The 17,633-nt window shown below is 37.3% G+C and overlaps 1 protein-coding gene across 3 annotated transcripts in view; it reads left to right on the forward strand.

Annotated features, from left to right (window-relative positions):
• CDH8 (cadherin 8) overlaps nt 1-17,633 on the forward strand; it is a 362,680-nt gene that overhangs the window by 282,953 nt on the left and 62,094 nt on the right. For all 3 annotated transcript variants that reach the window (XM_041772883.1, XM_041772882.1, XM_041772884.1), the window contains one exon: nt 7,487-7,608. In XM_041772883.1, the coding sequence (XP_041628817.1) occupies nt 7,487-7,608 (122 nt within the window). The remainder of the gene's footprint in view (nt 1-7,486; nt 7,609-17,633) is intronic.

Genomic DNA, 17,633 nt, shown 5'->3' on the forward strand with positions numbered 1-17,633 from the left:
TCTGTTCTCATTAGTATTGATTTTTCATTATAAACCACCATAGATGCTGTCTATTTACAATATGACTGTTCAGATTTTATGTTTAATAAAAATATAGAAGAAGTTCAAGAAGTTAGTTCACACCTCAATGGCTTGAAGATTCTTCCCATAGCATCAAACGTGTACAACCATAAATTACTTAGTTTTAAGGACCTCACCTCTTGATCTGAGGAAAAGGATGAGGGTTACTGTGGAGAAGAGGAAAATGGTGGAGTGGAGGACTTGCCACGTGGGTATGCAAGACTTTCCAATTTCCAGGTTCACGTAAGATGAATGTACGAAAGGAGAGCTCCGCGTTACCTCCCCATTTGGAGAGCATTTGGAAATGGTGTAGCCACGTAGCATGCTCTTCGGCAGTCCGCGAGGAGACCCAGACAGGGGCCAGCGAAGACTTGAACCAGAGTCACCGTAGGAGCCTTTTCTCCTTGGAGCCTAAACCATTTTGAAATATGTCTAAGTCCACGAGTTTCTCGGGGAAAGAGAGCATTTCTCTCCCTTTCTCGAGAGCACTACTATTTAGGTAATAGAAAAGTAGGACTTAGGAGCTTTATTTATTTGATACTAAAGCCCCCCTCTGACTCAAGTTCTAATTTAATTCTGAAGTACTCTCTGTAAATAGGACAGATTTTAAGAAGTAAAATAGAATGACTCCTCTTTATAGTCTGGCTTGCTGAAATTCTCATAATACTACAACAGAAAATCATGAAAATCCTGGTGGTCAGCTGCTCCCTGGGTGCATTTTAGAAGATAGAAATGTCTTGGTATGCATTGGAGGGGATCAAAAGTCTGAATATCAGCCATGACTGTGAAAAGGTAACACATGAACATACGTTGTCAAGAGAAAAACCAAACGTCCTCAGGAGCATCTCTACCCTGCTGGCATCCCTGGTTATTTACATTCTAACTTGTTCCTGTTTAATAATCTGTAGACTGGTAAACCATCTAGTTTAACCATTTAGAAATTATCATGTCATTGGTGGGCATAGTAGATCTCAAAAAGTTTTTATCTCTAGTCACTAAGGAGCTGACATCTGCTGCTGAAATTATTTTCCAGGACTTTTCACATTCTCAACAGTTTTAAGTCTCCAAACTCGCTGTCTTTTTCTATCACATATTCAGTTCACATCTTCCTATTTTATAAACCTCCACTGTTCCTCTCATCCCTATTCAATTATAAATTCTCTTATTTTGCATTCCCCTGTTGACTATAATTTACTGCTCTTGGCTTCCACCCTTCTCCTTGTAGAAGGCTCTAGAATTATTTATTGAGCCCCACCAGTATATCTAAATTTGTCAAATCATTTTTTTTTCTCTCTTACAGTCTGAAAAGGAGAGGCTGTTTATTTCAATCGATGCCTGCAAAAACAGCTCATGGAAACTAGTTAGAAGCAAATTCCCAAGTAACTTAGACTTGGCAGTATGCCATTACCTTTGATTATAAAAGGGCAAAATTAATGGGCAATTCATGAGGCTCTGTGACACAGAGGTGACAGGAAGTCACTACGATTCAAATGGTAGAAGTCAAGGAGTTGTTTACACTAGGTGCCATTTCATTTTTTTCCTCCCATCGTATGTGAAAACGGTCTGACTTTCGTGGCCAATTGAAACGGGTTTCTCCTTCCAGACCACTTTGTCGCATCTCTTGTGTTTAGAAAATTAATCTTTAATGAATGCTAATCAACTTTCTAATTATAATATCTTTATATTTAATGTTTGTGTATCAGATGAAAGGCAAACATTTTGGGGCCAGTCACAAAGGACATGAATAATTTCCTCAGAAGCTTATCTAATTAATTTTATTGCTCTATAATATCTTTAAAATTTGAACTGCCATCATTTCATTAGTTTAGATAAAAGTGAATCTTCAGCACTTAAATATGACACTCGCAGTAATTTCAATCGTGCGTGTTCATCTAATGTAGATAATGTTAACACGTTTGGGGGATATTTGGGGGACATGAGGGACTAGTTTTCTGGATTATTTCATTGTTTTTCTCCCAGTTTAACAGGTTCAAGAAATAATCAGTACATTTCCGATATATACTTAGGGAAGCAAAATAAAACCAAGCATCTTTTCTTACTTGTCTTCTTTAAGCTAATATTTTAAAAATGTAAATCTCACCAAGAATATTTCTATGGCTTGACCAAGATCACATGATATAGCCTATACTCATTAGCATAGAACAGAAGACTCTTCCTGAGTTGGCCTCAACTCTGTGTCCTGGCATCACTACCAACTCCTACTCTGGACGCTCTCACTATTGGGGCTACTGATTTCTTGGTGATGGCATCGTCTCTGAGCTTCTGGGCCTTTTCAGATGTGGCTAACTCTATCTGAAAGATCTTTCCACCTTCCTTTACCTAGGATACTTCTATTCATTATTTAAAGTTAATTCAAAGGTCATTTCTTCCTTTAAATCTTTCCTGTGACTGCAGGACAATGACTTTGCCTCCTGTGTTGTTCTGCAGCACTTTGTAAAGTATTCTGTAGATAGATAAAGGTATAAAAAATGATTGCATTTCCTAGAATACTGTGGATTCCTTGCTAATAGCTTTGTCTTAGTAACTGGGAATACAAATGAAATTATTTACTGGTTAACTGAAGAATGATGAAAGAGTAAGTGAATGAAGGACAAAAGGGTATTATCAAAAATCTCACAAGGAAAAAAAAGATCTCACAAGGGAGTTGTGAGCTTTTTATTTTTTTATTTTATTTTTTATTTATTTATTTATTTATTTATTTATTTATTTATTTATTATCTTTTAATAATAAATTTATTTTTATTGGTGTTCAATTTGCCAACATACAGAATAACACCCAGTGCTCATCCCGTCAAGTGCCCCCCTCAGTGCCCATCACCCAGTCACCCCCACCCCCCGCCCTCCTCCCCTTCCACCACCCCTAGTTCGTTTCCCAGAGTTAGGAGTCTTCATGTTCTGTCTCCCTTTCTGATATTTCCTACCCATTTCTTCTCCCTTCCCCTCTCTTCCCTTTCACTATTATTTATATTCCCCAAAATGAATGAGACCATATAATGTTTGTCCTTCTCTGATTGACTTATTTCACTCAGCATCATACCCTCCAGTTCCACCCACGTTGAAGAAAATGGTGGGTATTTGTCATTTCTAATGGCTGAGGAATAGGTGTGAGCTTTTTAAACCCCCTTGAGCTTTTACCTTATAATATGCTGAAGAATGAATTCAAGGAGCCATGTACAACTAAATTAATGTCATGTATCCTTGGATTGTTTTGTTTTGTTTTGTTTTGTTTTTTGTTTTTTGGGGTTTTCTTAGGACAGGAACTAGTTTGTGATAGTATTATCCCACCCTTGTCCAATGTAGAACCATGAGTAGGGACTTGGTAGAAGAAATCCAGTCCTACCTGCAGTTGCCCAAAACCATCTCTGCAACAGGGATCTGAGCAGGATGAGAAATGCTAACATCCTGCCCCTCCTGGGTATAGAGCCCTTGACTAGCAGCCTGGGGGAGAGGGAGCCCTGTGTTCATGATTATTTTAGTCCAGAGGGTATTTTTTATCTTCCTGAGCTCTAGGAGTAGGGGGAATGAGCAAATATTGGTTCAAATACCACCTATCTTACCAGCGTTTTGTAGATTTTCTAGAATAAATATTTTTATTTGCTATATGTCCTTAGGACCTTTTCCAAAGACTTCAATTTAAAATACATGTATTTTTTTTAACCAGTTTTTCTGGGAAATGGGATGGTGGTGTTCCTCATGCTGGCATGACACAAGTCAAAATATAGAAAACACAAATTTTTTTTCTTAAAAACCTAAATTGTTTGTTAAAAAGCCTTTGGGAGAAGAGATGTAATTTGGGCCCAGTCTTAAAGGCTAACAAGGAATTCAACAGTTATAAAGAGAAGGGATTATGTTACATTGTTAGTTCGGGTTAACTGACCAGTATGTTTTAATCACTCTGCTAAGGCTACAGAAAGCCCTTCTTGTCATAATCCACCAGCATATCATTTTTCAGTGCCAAGATGTACAGTTTAGGTTTTATATGTTTTAGTCAGGCATACTATAAACTACTAAATTAGAAGGAAACACCTAAAAATATATCCAAGTCCACTGTATAAGCAATTAATTTAGTACATTTGGGCAACTATTAAGTGTGAAAAATACACTGAATTTCGGTAAACATAATACACAAAGTACATAGTATGAGATTCTTTACAGTTATGAGCGGTAGATTCCACATTGAGTTCTCAGTTTTCCATAGACCAAAGCAAAGAAGAATACATAATCATTTCCAAAATGCCCATTGTCCATTGGATTACAAGACATTATTTACTTGTGGAAGTGCTAGGACCTATTAAGTATCATAACTGGCACAACATTCTGTCACTCATGATCTTCTAACAGTACTTACAGATCCCCATCCCATGTTACTTCTAACCAAAAAAATCAGAAAGATGTTATTCCAAGGCTCTGAGCCCTGGAACAGTTAAATACCACCTTATCTCTGACACTACGCATGAGGAAAGGTGTGGTACTTTAATGCTGAGAGTCAGCCCCATAAGCACCTTACAGAGCGTTTATCGTATATGCTGGAGTCTTACCACCTGTTGGCCATCTAGGAGACTACTGCAATTATTTGCAACTCTGAGACCAGGAAAGAGGAGAAAAGAACACAGGCTTTACTCTAACCGTCCCTTGACAAAATGGGAGAAAAGAGATATCTGTGTATGCGCGTTTGGCTGTCAGGTGTGTGTGCAGCGTAGAGGGAAAACAAAGGCTATTTGTTGGTAGACTTGACCCAATCGACCATTGCCTGCGAATCTGACTCCTCAAGGTTGGCATTTTCACTTTACAAGGAGCAAAATCATGTTTAAAGACAGCTTTTCCTTGTACTTAACAGTTTCCAAAGACTATGCACTTATTTTTCACTGTCTATACTGTATATATAGTTTATGAAGCCTTTGTTGATCATTGGCTATCTGTTCATTGAAGGGTAGAGAGATGGAAGACAACCTAACAGAAGGCTCCTGTCATCATTTATATATAAATGATGGAGAGTTGGTCCAGGTTATGGAACAGAGAAATGAAGGCTAAATAAGCAACTTACAGAATGGAGATACAGAAAAAATTACAAAATAAAATTCACCAGTTGAAGGGACTCTGCTTGGGTTAATTAGTATAGTACTTGGGCTAAAAAAATGACATTTAAATTGTTCAGTCTCTTCAGGGAGGCTTGCAGATTACTAGTACAGTTCTGAGGATGTTAAGGATATAACCATTTTGGCATTTGATATTTAGAGCCAAACTTCAAATAGTGGCCATTCATAAGTATTTTTAAGAAAACTGTATGTATTCTCGAAGAAGTGGCAGTGATTAGTTACCTTTAACAACTGTACTTTGTTTTGAACTTCATCAGTATTATACTGTGCAAAGTCTCATGTTTGGGAGGCCAAAGCTGCATCTTGGGGTGAATTTTTAACTGAATAATAATGGTAAACATGTACATTCCTTTGAATGTCAGTCTCCCCACCTGAAGTACGAAAACTACGTTGAATTGAATGTGATTCATAGCTCTATTCGATATAGCTATGATTTACATAGGATTGAATGATACACTAATGTAAATATCCCATTGTATATACTCAGCAGTATGCTTGAGCTCATCACGTTGACAACCACAAAGGGTAAAGGCTGAAGTCACCTTGACTACGTGCCTAATATTGTCTGAAGTTTTACTATTCTGGAAATAAAGTTCTTCAGTTTCCATTTTCTCTGGAATAAAAGGAGGTTAAGTAACTTGTTCAGGATCATGTAGTGAGTAGAAGGCAAAGCTGGAGCCCCAAACATTGCTGTTTAGGGCAAACAGTATATTACCTTTTATGCTCTAGCAGCTGCTATTCAGCTAATGGTCAGGCTAGAAAAGAGGTATAAATCTTTAAGGATATAATTGTACTTTATCTCAAAAACCTTATACCATATTTATCCATCTTATACAAGTGGATAAACATAAAATGTAAGTTCCTTGACTTAGGATCAAGTAATTTTTTTAAAACTTCCCTTTCCATCAAAACTAGAGAGGTCCACGATTCCTTTCTAAATGAAGAATAAATTCATTTATTAGAGATAGGATAGTAAAAGAGAAAGGGTTTATCAGGTGAGACATTTAAGGCCATTGGCTTGATTTTCAGGAAGCGAGGTTATGTTCCATGACTGAGGTGGTAGGAATTCCACAGAATAATATTCATCCATCTATAGTTAATCAAATTAGAATATTGGAGAGTAGCCATGCTAGTTAACTAAATTCAAATCTTGTAGCATTGCCAGTAGGTTTAACCAACTATAAATTTATAATACGGCTAAGATTATTTTAGTGCGTAATTTAGAAATATTTTCCTATATCACACACACACCAAAAAAAAAAAAAAAGAGTGAAGGGTTTTAGAGATCTGCATTTAATCAATTACCACAAAGACGACTTTGATATATCAAATACAAGTCTGTTTCTTCATATTCAAAAGTTATACACTTCCCCCCTCTTGGTTTACATATAAATATTCAGTGCCGTAGAAACACAAATAAATAATTGGCCATCACCAATGCCTTCTGTGTAATTCATAAGAGATCAAAAGAGTATTACGTGGTACAAACTGTATTGCATATATTACAGATGAAAAATCATCACATGGCCAAAGTCAGCAGTGGATCAGTGCACCAGATTTCTGTGCAGGCATGTGTGTGCGTGTGTGTAACTTTTAAAATTTAAGGACTTAAGGATTAAGGATTATATATTAAATTCTCTTGCTATTGGAATTGACCTGGAAAGATGAGAAGATTATTATTATCTGTTTACACTGATGAAAATCTTTATGAAAATGACAATATTAAAATGACTTAGGCTTATCTTATACAAAAAATCCCAAGGTCAATTTTTGATTAAAAAAATAAAATTCACAAAAGGTATGCTTCCCCATCTTTAATATTATCTTTATCATTATTAAGGAAACACGCTCAACAAGTGATTTGGTTCTGGCCTTTTCCTGGGTTTTTGATGTTCACCTTTAATATATGGCCGGTCAAATATGGCAATAGCACAAAAATGGCTTGAGTTCTACCCAAGATAAACAAAGAGATAAATCTTTGTTGCATAGGGCACTTTTTTTTTTTTTGTATAATGGATTTTAGCATTAAAATAAAGCTCTCTTCATCTTGGAAACCTCTAAATTTTTCAGAGATGGTCTTTGTCAAGTTAAGCTCCAGCAAATGGGGTTTGAAATCCCAACTTAGACCTCAAGCAGTCAAGCTCATGCTGTTTTTCTCTATTGAATGGTCAGATTCCATCATCACTATGTTGAAAACACCCTAATTAAAGGGGATTTGAAACAGACACACATGCTTTCAAGAAGAAAGTTGAGTTGCACGTTAAAAATGAAGTACCCTCAATGCTGATGTTATTTTTTCCTTCCCATAGGGAACCACAGTCAGATATCACGAGTGCCTGTTGCTATTAAAGTGCTGGATGTCAATGACAACGCCCCTGAATTCGCATCCGAATATGAGGCATTTTTATGTGAAAATGGAAAACCCGGCCAAGTAAATATCTCCATGTTGTTAATGCTGAATATGTTTGTATACAACTGTCTCATATTTGATTAACCTGCATTATAGAGAGCATCTCATCATTTATGGTCTACAAAGTCACAGGCAGGAAACATCCCAATGGGAACAGAGAAGGAGCATTTTTCTTCCTGAGATGTTAATTCTACGTACTTAGGACCAAATTGGCTCCTGAATTCGAACCACCTGCTGTGCCATGACCCTACAGCCAAGTAACTATCTTAAAATAGCTCGGGCTACGGCTACAACAGGGAGGTCTGGGGGGGTGGGGCGGTAGATTTTTGCCTTCACATGACAGGAAACAAGAGAAAAGCTCACGGGGAGGGCAGATTGGTTCCATACCAACCATAAGAACAACACCTAAGAGTGGAACCCTTAGGAAGACCAGTGGTAGAAAGTGATTTTTGCAATCTGTAAAAATGTAGATTTAGATAAACATAGGATGAACAGCATGTTTTAGACGTGCAAGTAAAGCATCTGAAAATTGTGTATTGATGAATTTTTTTAACCTGTCTTATTTAACATAGATAGGGACAAGGAAAACAGACAAAAAAAAAAATAAAGAAATCGAGAGACAGGAAGGAAGGACAAAGGAGGGAGGAAGAGAGAAGAACAAAAAGAGAAACAAAACCTGCTCTACTCTGAATGTCAAAATGGAAATAGTCTATGTAAAGTTCTAAAAAACACAAATGTAATAGATTTATTTTAACAAGGTGCCAAAGTACTGTATGTTTAAGAAATTTATCGTTTTTCAACTTCCTAATTTATTTCTGGATGGTGACATTTTAATTTAAATAAACAGCAGCTGACAGCATGACACTGGAGTTGTTAATCCAACTATTCTTGGGCCTCATGTGGGTGTTAGGAATTAAACTTACTATTTGCCAAATAGCTTACCTGACAAGAGTCAGATTTTTTTTTCACCTAAAGAAAGGAATAGCACTGTAGCCCTATACTTTAATTATTACAAAAGATCAATGTGTTACCCTCCTGTGAAACAGTGGACAGTTTCCCTTAGACTACTCCCCTAGATCTGAAGGATTAGCCTCATTTTCATCTCCCAAAATAAGACACTAATACGTGCGTGCACACACAGCAAGTAAAGCTAAGATTCTAGCAATAAAACTGATTAATTTCAAATACCGAGGTCCCATAAAGGTTGTTATAATCAAAATATTCATGTTTAGCAGTGATACACCCTTAAAAATATTCTAACATTGACTTAAATGTTGCCGATTTCATCATGTGGAATTGCCGTCTATCATATCTTTTGAACATTTTCATTTGTAATCTTTTGAGGGTAGAGAGTGTATGTGTATGTGGGGTGTGTGTGTGTTTGGCAGTAATTATCATCTGGCTAAGTTGGCGGATGAGTTGGCAAAGAGAGTTCGATTTACACAGGTTAGTTTCAAGGGTATGGTTGTGTGGGCCAGATTGTTCCCCGGGTAATGTAGCCAACCACAGACTTCTAAGCCAGACGTTTTTGATCACACAGAATCTGTCAAATGCTTTAGAATTTAAATAAAGCCCCATTTTCATGCAAAACTCATCACACAAGTTCAGAGAGTCAATGGCATTGATATTTCAAAATTCCCACATTGGCTTCACTTGTGATATTGACATATGCGTGCCTTTGGACCTCCAGGAATCTGGAGGTTTACCCTGTGGATTTTGACTGTTTCCAAGGTTTTAATGATTCCTCAGCAGTTCTTATCCTCAGAAAAAAAAATGCATTGTTTCATCATCTTTCCTCTGCAAGATCAAAATAAAAAAAATCAGTTCTTTGTTTTATGATTTTTGCACATCAAAATGACTCATTCTGTGAAGAAGTGTTTGTTGTGTATCTGTACAATGTCATTACCTTATCCTCCAGTGAATCTATTTAGTTATGTTTATCAGAGTTCATATTTACATAAAAGAACAGATTTTTGACTGTTCACATAAACTTTGGACATATGACTGACTGTACAAACTTCGTCGATACACACGAAGTTGTTCCGACAACTCCTACAATCCCTGAATCTTCTGTGCTAGTCAGAACTCATGTGTGATTCATTACACCATTTCTAGGTCACTTTTAATGGCTCAAGTAGCTCGTTTTTATATTTAACATTTTCCAAAATTCATACTTGTTATCGACACTAAATAGTGTTTATGAAAGTTCAACATAGATGCACTTTCAATCATCTCTCATAACACCACAAAAAACACTTACTCACTTTGAAATCAGAATATTCATTACGAGGTGATCACACACTCATCAAAAACAAATGTCAATAACTGAATTAGCACTAAATTCATAGTTCTATCGCATTTTCAACCATTGATGCCTGCTTTGAAACAGCCTCAGGGAAGGGAATGTAGGCGACTCTAAAATGTCTGGTTTGCCTGGAAGGTGCGGATTTAAGGCTGAACTCAAAGAGGATCAGCTTCCTGAGAAAGGCTGCAGCTGGAGGTCGCTAGTCATAATCAAGGGCAAGCCCCTAAAAAATCTCAGTCTGTAAAAACCTTCTGGACTGAGAACACCTCTAGGAGGAGGTTTTTAAAACATCTCACGAGATGAAAACCACCATCAACGTGAACACAGAGAATCCTACTATGCTTGATTAGCCTTTTCCACTGAACTGGACTCATTTAAAGAATCAAGTAATAAATGAAAATTTTAACACGGAAGGAAGCACGCCACTTCCCTCTTCTCCATTCATAGACCTCCAGTACGTGATGCCTCTGTGCTAGAATTGTCATAGGTTCACTTTGAAAGTAGAATTGGGATTCCTGGCTGCTTTTCCCACCTTTTCATTACTGTGAAGGTAAAGATGACATTTTGAGTTTCTTTTCTTAAGTAACAACCACCCATGACAGAAATAGTTCATAGTCCATATTATACAGAAATCTGTGTGAATCGCTTTTCACTAGAATCATTTCAAATAACCTCTCCATTACATAAGTCAACATTAATATGGTATTTTCTGTTGCTAGTTACTTCTATTGAAATAAAAATTTTCCCCAGTAGTTATAGGTAATTTATCTCAACTCAAAGTCTTAAGATACCTTTAGTCTCTAACTCAATCATGGGATGATCTGATCATCTACTGACCACTTGATCCTCAGTTTAACAGAAAAATAAAAAATAAAAAAAAAAAAACGATTCTTTCCACTGACTCCTCCCTACTGGCCAAGACAGAAATGATGTTATGGATTAAAAATTTCAAAATTAGAAAGCAAAATATGTAACTACAGTTTATATGTCTAATAGGATGGCAGGCTTGGGTCAGTCAGTACATTTTTATTAAACGAAAGCTATGTACCAGGACTTGGTGAGGTGCTGGGGATTTAGTGGCAAACAACACCCTAAACAACTAAACAACAGTCTTTTTCCCTTCTAGAGTTTTCTCTCTGGCAAACACGTAATAAAATTAGAATGATAGAATTGCATGAACATGCCTCAAATCCTCCGGGCAGAAAGGAGGCTGAAGAGCTGAAGGGAAATGGAGCTCTCTTCCTGAAAGGACCTCTTAATATAGGACCCGTCCCACCAGAGACAGGAAACATCTATCAAGAGCTGAAAAGGAGTCAGCTGGGGATAAACCAGGTTCTCTCTGAAGAGAATGGTAATCTGGCTGGACGGGTGGAGGAACAGGTAACAGCTGTGGAGACACCAGTATCTTCCTTCAGCGTGCTTGGCAAGAGCTCACTCAGAACCAAACATGCAAGAAAAACAGAACTTTAGTGACCAGTATTGGCCGGAGGGCCCTCCGTACCCTGTCCCCTTAGCAGAGTCTTTCTAGGATTTTGTTTCAGATGCTAACCCCTTGCTTACCTTACATACGTAATTAGGATAATTTGCTCCAGACGGTTGCTTGATGCCAGGACTACACTGAGAATGTATTTCCAGGTATGAGTCAAGGTCTCTTATTTAGTCACAGAGAATATTTTATTGTTTGGGAACTAGTTCGATGACAGATTGCTTCAGCTCTTTTTTTTTTTTTTCCTTCAGGAAGGAGCTTCCCCTTTTACTATAAATAAACCCAGTGGCAAATAATTGGAGCTTTATCACTCTCTAAAGAAGTTGAGGTGTGCTGTTTGGCATCAAGTTAATGACGTCTGGGTTAAAAAAAAGGCTCTAGTTTACCTCTTTTAATCAATCTCTTTTGTCTCTGACCAACATGATGCTTGCTTATCCTAGGAATACCATAGGTCCACCAAAAAAAAAAAAAAAAAAAAAAAGGAAGAAAATAACATCTTATGTTTCTAGATATGTATCTAGCCAGTGCTTGACATGTAATGAATATTCACAAAATTTTAGAATCACAGTTCTAATTCATTTGATTCAGCAGTGGCAAATATTTCAATAACTAGTTTCTCAGATATTACCATGGAAACCCTTGTTTTACTCACAGACACATAGTGCACAAACCAACCTCTTCAAATGAAAAAGCATTTATTTATTTACTTGTTGAACAGTATTTCTTGTGCATCTACAAGATGCTAAGTATTGTAATATGACCTGAGGAAACAATGTAAAAAGGGCAAAAATGTTCTCCCCTAATGGAACTTAATGAGGAAAAGGGCTTATTAAAAAAAAAAAAAAAAGTAGAATGAATCCGTAATATAATTTCACTTTTGAAAACTAGATTGAATGAAACATTAGCACAACTAGACAGAGGGGAACAAAGAAAAACAGAGATTTGCTTTGTATAGTGTTGTCAGAGAAAGTAACGTTTTAAATGGGTATCATTTAAGCTGAAACTGAAAAAAAAAATAGGAAAGGGTTAGGTATTTAAGACCTGGAAGCAAGAGCCTTCTAGCTACCAGGATAAGCTTGTACAAAGACCCCAAAAGGAGAAAGACTTTGGTGGGTTTTTTGTTTGTTTGTTTGTTTTTGCTTTCTGTTTTAAGAATTGAAGACCTCTGTGCTAAGTATAATCATAGGAGTGCAATAAGCAAGACTGGGTTTGACAAAGAGAATCTTATTTTGAATAAAAGGTGCACACATGCAATTAAGCAGGAAAACATTGAGGAGGCTGTAATTGCAAAAGATGGCAGTAGCCTGATCTAAGGTGGTGGCAGGGGGGATGGAGACTAGGAATTGTGAAAGCTGTGCGCTTACGTGAATGACATAATATGGACAGGTGTCCAACATGCAGTCACATCATAGCTTCGCGGGGGTGTGTGGCAACCACATTCTACAGATAAGGGTGCTGAGGCTGAGAAAGGGTGAGGGGTTCCCCAAGGCCATTAAAAGTTGCACAGATGGGTCTCCCAAGTCCTTGCACTTCCTAGGATCTCTCGGTGCTTCCCAAGGAAGCACTTCGAGAGTCCACTGCCTGTGTGGCACACTTCTTAGAAATAAGATTCTGATTAAGAGTGAGCAATTTTCAAAGAGGAAAAAACCCAGCTCCTGTGACCAATAAAGACACTTTATCCACAAGCATTCCACAAAATCTCCAGTGAAAATAGAGAAAGCTTAGGGAGAAAAGTAAAAATAATTATCCGTCGGTAAACACCAGCAATGAATGAGTTCGCTACTTTATTTTTAAAATTTCTGTTGGTCTTTTTCTAATAAATGTGAAACAGTGAATCTAAAATATGGCATTTTATAATACTCATGAAACAATAAATTTAGGAGATTTAATTTTAACTTCCCTGCCAGCAGGCATCTTTCAGGAGCTATCTGCATACACAAGAGGGAGACAGGATTGATTTTAAAACAGATGAAATTGATGGCCTCAACAAAATGCATAAAATACTATTTTCATTTTGGGGGGATGGAGAAAGGAGATGGTAAATTAGTAGAATGCATAAAATGCTTTTTGGGAAAAATTATACGTAACAAAACGTATTCAAGATAGTCATTAACAGAAGTATGACTTTTAGAGCTCACCTTTGACAGAAGGGGAAGTATAAGTAAAAAATACAGTGGAAGGATTTGAAACTAGAACAAACCGTGAGTCACAGCATTGCCATTTACTGATTTAGCCTTAACATCTATTAAATTCTCGTATTTTAGAAATATCTAGTGCAATATCAAGTACTTAATAAGTAATTGTATTATTATACTTATTATTAGCATATATTTTAGCAAATCTCATAATCTAAAAAGCAAAATATAGTTCATTAGCATTGTTTTGTTATTTTGCTCTTGTTATATTTACATGAGTTTGATTTGGAGGAGAACATTATAAATAGTCCCTCAATGGGTCAATATAACAAGACAATCTAGTTCCTTATATTGGGATAACTCTTCCTCTGATAATCTCCTAGTATTTTATTTATTGATTGAAGGGAAGGCTTGTACTTTATTCCTCTCCATATGAATTTGTGAGTTAACATTTTTTTTTTCAAATATGTTCGAGTCAACTTACAGGAACACACACAGTCTGAATCTCTTTGTGAAGTCATGTTTGCAGCTGACGTACATACTGGCTGAACCTCTTCTGGGATTCCGAATTCCATGTGGTTTTTTTCTGGCCCCTAACCTAAATGAGATCAATGATCCAAAGAGACAATGGTATCAGGGCTTGTTTAAAAATCTTGTTCTATTTCATACAAATATATTTTCTTTGTACTATTTTCAACCGATAAGTTACTGAACGAGAATTTGGGATGGAAGCAAGGTGGGCGCATGGGTATGCTCCTTTCCATTTGTTCTTAGAAGCCATGTTGATCGTGTTTTTGAAGAAAGTAAAATCAACACTTGATAGTACATGACTTTAGGTCTAGGCTTTGTGCTAGTGACAAATATTGGTTACGATGTGGTACCAAAGGAGCTGACGTACTCTTGGAAGGTCAAAGATGCACATGCAAGCGATTCAGTAACCACCAAGCTATGCAGACACGATGCCTCCACACAAGCGGGAAATCCTCCAGGCCTTTAGGTTTCAGATGGAGTTTTGGAGGATAGCATTTCTCAACGGGGTGCCTGAGAAAATCTTGTAGGGTGTAACACATCGGTATGGCGCGGCGTGTGGGCTGTGTGTGTATGTGCTGTACCTCGTAAGGTTGCAAAGCACTGGATTAAAACATTCACAACATTGTCTTCTGCTTGTTTTGTTTAACTCTAAGATTCCCTTGCATTTATAGGTGCATATGAATCACGGAAGGGCTATGTGACCTTTGGCATTTAGCAAACGCCGCTGATTATAGAATCTTTCCAACTTCCTTCAGAGGAAACTTGATAATAGTGGTTGGTATATGGAACCCAGGCAGAAAAATCCTGCTCCAGGTGGATAAATGACACCACACAGGCTCAGCCTAGGGAGTGATGTTTATGAGGTTAAGGAGGCATCAGGAAGGATTCCTGCGAAGTGGTATCATGGAAGATGGAGAGAAGAGATTGAAAGGAAGCTGAGTCTTTTCAGTTATGTTAGAAACTGTGGGTTTTACCCTGTTATGGAGGTTTTCAAAGCAGAGCAAGTGATGGAATATTTTTTAACCTTAATTCAGAGACGCACAAAATACACGGGCAATATACAGAGTCCAGAAGAAAAAAAAGGGCATGAGAAACTGGAAACTCCAGACTTTGTATAAACACATTCTTCAGAAACCCTTGCATTGTGTCATTTTACCTCACCTTAGCTTTAGGAAGAGAAGGGCAGTGAAGGAAACAGAAACAGAAGAAAATATCAAAAGGCCTATAAATGAGTTTGTGCAGGCACAGCCCCCCAATGTCTGCCCAAAGGACTAAGGATTTCACTTAGTCTTTAGAAGAGACATGTCAAATCAGAGCTGTAGCCTCCTGCTGTATTTTCCATAGGTCAGGCTTCCATGGTATATGCTCTGAACAGCCACCTAATGGTTTTTAAAGACAAGAATGTCCTCATGGGGAAAAAAGGGGGGGGGCGGGGGGAGGCATGTGAATGGAAAAACACTCCAGGTAGGAAAAAAAAAAAAAAAGTCTTGGTAGAGATTGGATTACCATGCAAATTATAAAACAAATATCCAGGAACTATCCATTAAATAGCTATGCACAGTGCTTATATTTGAACTATATTATACATGTTTGAAATAATGGAACATAATTGGGTCATTGTGTGGATTTAATATAATTTCTGAAATTCCAGTATTTCCTCCTTTTTTAATTTATCATCATTGTTATGACTTGACTTCTCTTGTGTGCATAACTTATCTTCAAGGACCCCTCGTTTAGGGGATGGTACTTAACCTATTTTATTTCATTCACTTATAGAAATCACTGATCGTCTGGGAAAAGCTATGGACCTTCCCCTCCTATGTGTGCTTTCATTCAACTTTACTTTCAAGTTGAAAGGTTTGCACCATAGGATGGTCATTCATAGGTCATCCTTTCCCAAGTTAAAAACTCCTGCTCTAAGAAACAAAATTAGTACTTCAGGAAAGCTAATATTGGTAATCAGGCGTAAGCTGGCAGTAATGGGCAGACGAATAAATAGGAAACCAAAGACCATGCTGTCCTTCCTGCAGCAGCTTTGGCTCCCTGTCATTCACCCCACTTTCCACCACCTTCCATTTCACACCACCACAGAAAGACTTGCCAAGAAACAAGGAAATTAAGTCCCATCTGAGAAAGTGACAGTGTGCTGTGGTTGCAGATACTACCTTGGCTATCAATGTTGAGTGCTCCTAGAGCACAGGTGTACATTCCAGAAGCTCTGGAAAGCATTCCGAAAGCTGCAAAGGCCCTTTCTGACCTTGTCGACACTCACAGGGAACTCTGACTTCTAAGTCTCCATTCTGTGGTGCTATGTGTCAGCATCAAAAGAGGACCTTTATCCCCGCAAAGCAAAGTGCATGAGCAACAAGAACAAGAACGGATGAGTGCAATGTTATGTGCTCTCCAAGATATCGAAGGTCTAAGCCCCGATTTAACTGAAATATGCGTGCAGAATGTATGAGTGTCTACAAGATTTTGAGGCGGCCTCATGTATCGGGGCAGGAGGGTGCAGGTAGTTATTAGATACATCTGGGATCAAATGTTCTATATCAAATCGTTTATGCACTAGGGCCCCAATCGTCTCTTCATACCTACTTCTCAAGGTTATGTGAGAGTTAGTGATGATGATAAAATATGCTGACATCATTTATTCACTCATTCATTTATGCAGTGCATGTTAAATAGTTATCATGTGCTGTTCTTACAGCTGTGAGGGGGATACAGATCCAACCAATCATATATAATTATGCCTGATACCTAAGAATAAATCAATGAGTAATATCTGTAGAATCTTATGAGATTTCTAATAGATCTCATGATAGTTTTTTTTAAGATTTCCTTTAATTATTCATGAGAGACACAGAGAGAGAGGCAGAGACACAAGCAGAGGGAGATGCAGGCTCCCTGCAGAGAGTCCGATGTGGGACTCGATCCCAGGACCCTGGGGTCACCGCCTGAGCTGAAGGCAGATGGTCAACCACTGAGCCCCTGGGTGCCCCAATCCCATGATAGTTTAATGGTTGTAAACAGATCAGATCATCAGAAAGGTATTTGTTTATTGGATGTTTGCCTTTCAAAAAGTTAACACAGTGATAGCCCACTGTTATTTAATATTTTTGAAGCAACATAAAATAGTCTAAAGTTTATCTCTGCTAATGAAAACAATCTAAGGTTTGATGTTTATAAACAACAAATCAATTTTTAATAAAAATAGTCAGAATTATGATGTGGCCCCATAATGCTCAATTTTTTTCTTTTTTTAGTTCATGCCTTAGAAAGGTTATTTCATTTCAAACTAGTAATCTCAAGAAATAGGATAGAGTCTGCTCCCATAGAATTCAAAGCTTGACCCTGAAATCCATTTCCTTATCCCAACATTCCAGATATAATATATACATAATATGTATACCAGTTTATATATGTATATAGATACACATTATATATATCACAAATGTGTGTATGTATATATATATATCAGAGTGTCTCTCTCTATATATAAACTTTCAGCTTCCCTTGAAATTAGTTCACAATAAATTATTAAACATTAGATTTTTCAATTGCATCCTAACTTTTACTGGTAGAAAGGAAA

This window comes from Vulpes lagopus, chromosome 10 (assembly GCF_018345385.1).
Source record: "Vulpes lagopus strain Blue_001 chromosome 10, ASM1834538v1, whole genome shotgun sequence".
Taxonomy (NCBI): Eukaryota; Metazoa; Chordata; class Mammalia; order Carnivora; family Canidae; genus Vulpes; species Vulpes lagopus.